Source organism: Otolemur garnettii, unplaced genomic scaffold (assembly GCF_000181295.1).
Source record: "Otolemur garnettii isolate 467f Iridium unplaced genomic scaffold, OtoGar3 scaffold00087, whole genome shotgun sequence".
NCBI classification, from domain to species: domain Eukaryota; kingdom Metazoa; phylum Chordata; class Mammalia; order Primates; family Galagidae; genus Otolemur; species Otolemur garnettii.
Window position 1 is genome coordinate 4,931,730 of NW_003852482.1, and position 4,711 is coordinate 4,936,440.

General features: G+C 46.7%; 1 protein-coding gene across 1 annotated transcript in view; it reads left to right on the plus strand.

Moving 5' to 3' along the window:
• Positions 1-4,711, plus strand: part of DDX31 (DEAD-box helicase 31) — a 76,190-nt gene that overhangs the window by 53,658 nt on the left and 17,821 nt on the right. Inside the window, exon 19 of the mRNA XM_023516200.1 lies at positions 4,207-4,375. Coding sequence (XP_023371968.1) covers positions 4,207-4,375 — 169 coding nt within the window. The remainder of the gene's footprint in view (positions 1-4,206; positions 4,376-4,711) is intronic.

Consider the following 4,711-nt stretch of genomic DNA (forward strand, 5'->3'; position numbering starts at 1 on the left):
TGGACTCACCTGGTATGCAGAGCATAACCGGGGATTGTGCTGCTGAATTTCAGGGCTGATGACAGAGTTGTAGTGGGAAGAAATTAGTCAAACCGATGCTGTCATCTTCGATTTGGGTGTCAGTGGTGTTTTGGACATTTTGATAAGACTACAACTATTCCAAGGTGTCTGGTTCATCTGAGTAGAAGTTCTGGTCATCAGTCCTTAGAGAACTCGGTTTTGAGTTTTCTCTCATCAGTTTCACAGTTGAACTAGTTAATGCCAAGAAACAAAGAGGAATTGTCTTTTGTTTCAGTGATCCTGGAGGGGATCACTCCCTGCACTCAGGGACCCTGAAGGAAATGCACACACCCTCCCTCTCCCACTGCATGTCTGTGGCAGCATCAGTCACCTGTGAGACACGGAGCTCTCCAGTAGTGTTTCTTTCCTATTACTTAGGGTCGTGAATTCTGGAGGTTGGGGAGAATACATTCACATTTGCCACCCTGAAGGTATCACATTCACAGCCTAGGAACAGCCACTATGCTCCTGAAGTTGGGGTATCTTTTGCATTCAATCTGCATATGCAGATTCTCTACTACTGACTTCCCTTTTGTGCCTTTTCAGCACCCACCTCATGCATAATTAACAAAGCAGCTGGCTTTTGCCTTTATGGCAGAAAACTCGCTGGAAACTGGGCGGAGTGTGCGTTTGTTTCCTTCTCCATGTTCTGACCCAGTCCTTGAATAACCAGCATTTGATTATTGTCAGTTTCCAGAATCAGTTACCCCTTGTTTTCCTCTTACTTTTTTCCTCTTTCAGCTAACGATTCAAGTTATAAAAATGGTGGTAATGTAAGTTTGAATTCCAGACTCAAGAACAGAAATTTCAGGAGATGACCACTGTTCCTGTGCTTTAATCATCTCCATCTTCAGGTCTCCCTGAAGAGCAGGAACTCCCATGTGTAGGATTTATGCCTGTGCTCAGAAGGAACGCTTCTCAAAGTCCACCTAACCCAAGCCAGTGATGACAAATCAGCCCCCCCCCCCTCAGTGGGGTCAGGGTGGGCTGGGCGCTTTGCCAGGGGCGCTGTCCTTTGGAGAATTGTAACAGGCCCCTCCTTTCTGGCATTCTCTCAGTAGTTGTTGCTGATGGTGTATCAGGGAGGATGATGTGTGTGCCTGGACTCTGTGTGGATGGGTACTCTTGTGGGAGCCAGGGCAGGGTTGGGAGTGAGGATTATACTCACCTTTTAGGCTGGAATTCTGTTCCTTTCTACTTCCTTAATCTTCAGAGTCATTCATAAAATGCCATTATTTCCCAAATGTCCAGTAATGAACAAGGACAAAATGTCCACGTGGAGTATTCTAAAATAGACTTCCCTAGTTCATGCATCTTAAGTAGGTGACAAGAACTAGGAATTGGCACCTACAACGCACTGTACCTAATTGCCTAGAGCTTCATTGCCGCCCCACATCAGTGTCTGCATTCACTACTACTCTGCTGTCTGCTTGCATTGGTCCCACAGCCCCTGTTCCTCCTGCACATCTAGTCCTCACCAGCATACCCCACTTCTTGTCCCTTGGAAAGTCCTGCAGATAGCTACTGCTTCATCTGAAATTCCTGCTTCTCTGAATTATCCAAACATGGGAGGCCATACAAATATGTGAGGACAGCCAACTGTCGCTGTCTCCAGTAGGACAGGAGCCTTGAGGACAAGGAGGTTTAGCAAAAATATGCAGTGCGAAATGCTGCTTGACCAGTTGTCTGGGGACAAAACACTTCCTACCGCTTCTTGGCAGAGTCATTATCCCTGTAAAGCTGTTAGCTAGGCACCAAGTCTCCTGGGACGGTGCTCTCAGTGCTGAGCTCCTAGGATTGGTAGAGAGAAGAAGAGGGAGAGAGGTGAGCAAGGCCGAAGCCCAGGGGCTAATCCGCTTATGCAGAAGAGAGGTACAAAATGAAGAAGCCGGGTTCAGAAAGTGCCGGGTTCAGAAAGTGCCGTCTCCTGGCTTGGTGTGGCTTGTTTTCAGTCTGGTTTTCTTAGACCCTCAGCAAGTGTGGGGTTTGAGGAAAGAAAGGGAGGTAGAGGAGCGGCTCAGATCCCCGGTCCATTGTAGGTGTAGAGCTTTTCTCTCTGAGGACTTCCCTGTGTGGCTCTGTATCCAAAAGGCTGCTGTCAGAACCCTCCAAACAGTGCAGACCATTTGAAATGTTAGATTTTCTTTGAAAAAGTTCCCCATTATTAAAAAGGGGAGTGAACGCAGATTTAAGAGGGGTGAAAGGAGTTGCCCTGGTTATTAGTTCTCATTGATGGGGAAAGGAGTTCACTTTGCTCAGTAAATAGAGCTTTGATGGATTCCCAGGATCCCTTCAGGAGCTCATCTGCTAAAATGACACTTTTTATTACTGTTCATAAACGCCAATCTCCAGGTGCTGCTGGGATATTACGTTTAAGCTGTGGGCAAACTTGCCAGTCCAGTGGCTCAACAAGCGAGGGTGAGGGAGGCTGGGATGTAGTGCCTCCTTGATGAGCTGAGGCAGTGCCCGGCTCTGGCTTGGCTGACAGAAAGCAGGTTGGAAGCAAAGAGAGCAGGGATGGAGACGGGGAACACTTTTCAGGACAATCCCCCCTTCCCTGTTGGCGTGAGAAGCGGGCAGACACTTGATTCTCATTGTTACTTCAAGATATTCAAGGGGAAACCTGGGATAGGCAGTCTTTACCCAGAGGAAGGCCTGGTTAAAGGTGCACCAGTGTTCCACCCATCTGGGAACTGAGTCTGGCTTTTCTCTGGTGAGAGCTGGGATCTCTTCATCTTAACTTTAGGATGGGATAGAAAGTTCCCTGCTAGAAAGTTTGATGAACTTCTCTCAACTGTTGGCAGTCCTCAAGAGGTGAACCATTTCATAGACCATTTTAGATATTTAGTAATTTCCTTTCTCCTTTGAAAAATTATTTTCATTTCTTTTTTGTGCATTCTTTGAAAGAGTAACAAGCACTGAATTGCTCAGTCCTAGATCCTTTTTTTTTCTTTTTCTGAGACAGAGGCTCACTCTTTTGCTCTGGGTAGAGTGCTGTGGCATCATAGCTCACAGAAACCACAAACTCTTGGGCTCAAGCAGTCCTCCTTCCTCAACCTCCGAGTAGCTGGGACTACTGGTGTCCACCGCAATGCCCGGCTGTTTTTAGAGATGAGGTCTTGCTCTGGCTCAGGCTGGTCTCGAACCTTTGAACTAAGGCAGTCCACCAGCCTCGGCCTCCTAGAGTGCTAGGATTACAGGCGTGAGCCACCACGCTCAGTCTGTCCTGGATACTTTGAGAATGAACTTTGTTTTAAAGTCCGTGAATACACATAAGACTGGTGTCAGCGATTGCCTCAGAAAACTGGAGGTGGGCTTATAGTAGGGGACATTCATCACAAATGTGCGGTCACACTACAGCCATTTGAACTCTGAATTTTGTAGCACTTGGATGCATTAACTACTCAAAAATAAGAAAAATTTAATTAGGGAAATATTTTTCTAATATAAATGTCTCATTAACGATGTCCTCATTTTCATAAGAGAATGAGCTGGGGTTTTTATGTTTGTTTTTTGAGACAGAGTCTCAAGTGGTTACCCTGGGTAGAGTGCCATGGCATCGTAGCTCACAGCAACCTCCAATTCAGGCTCAAGTGATCCACTTGCTTCAGTTTTTCTATTTTTAGCAGAGACGAGGGTCTAGCTTTTGCTAAGGCTGGTCTCGAACTCTTGAGCTCAAGCAGTCTACCTGCCTCGGCCTCCTAGAGTGCTAGGATTAGAGGTGTGAGCCACTGCGTCTGATCTCCTGTTTTGATCACTTTCTAGTTTCTTCACTCATTTTCACTTCTATTCATTTACACAAGCAAATATTTATCAAGTGGCTTCTGTGTTCCAGGTGCTATGTGAGGCCCTGAGAGCAAAGCAAAGATGAAAACAAGGCCCTACCCTGTTGCATTGTTACAGCCGTGCAGTAAAATCTGAGATTTTATTGAGTTTATTCAAGTAATCGTTGAAGCCTATATAGTTTTTGGTTTTATTCATTTTATTGTGTTTCTTAGGAGAAGCGTAGATTTAGGCTGTTCGTACATGTCGTAGCCATCCTTGTTCTGCTCTCATTGCCTGGCATGGTAACGCAATGTAGAATGACCTTTGGAACTTGGGGACCCCTGGCCTGACGGCTTTCCTCCCTCATCGCGTCTCTTTCAGCTCTTCAGTCCTTCATCCGAGCCTACGCGACCTACCCCAGGGAGCTGAAGCACATCTTCCACGTTCGGTTCCTCCACCTTGGGCATGTGGCTAAGAGCTTTGGGCTAAGAGATGCCCCCCAAAATCTTAATGTCTCAGCTATAAAGAAGAAGAAAGCGAACCAGAAAAGGTGAGATGAACTGAATCTCTGGATGCATGACTGAAAAGTGAGCACAGAGAGCTCTGTTCAGATCAGCAACAGTGAGATGGTATGGAAAGCCAAAATGCTGAATGTCCACTCTTAGCTCTAGAGTCTGCCCTTTTCCTAATTCAGTAAATGCTAGGAACAAGAGGAAAAATGCCTAACCTTTCAGAAATTCAGTGGTGTCTCCCGTGGGGCCCAAATGTCGTGGGGCTCATAGGAGCAGCAAGAACCTATGGGGTTGGCTCGGCGCCTATAGCTCAACCGGCTAAGGCGCCAGCCACGTACACCTAAGGTGGCGGGTTCAAATCCCCAGCCCGGATC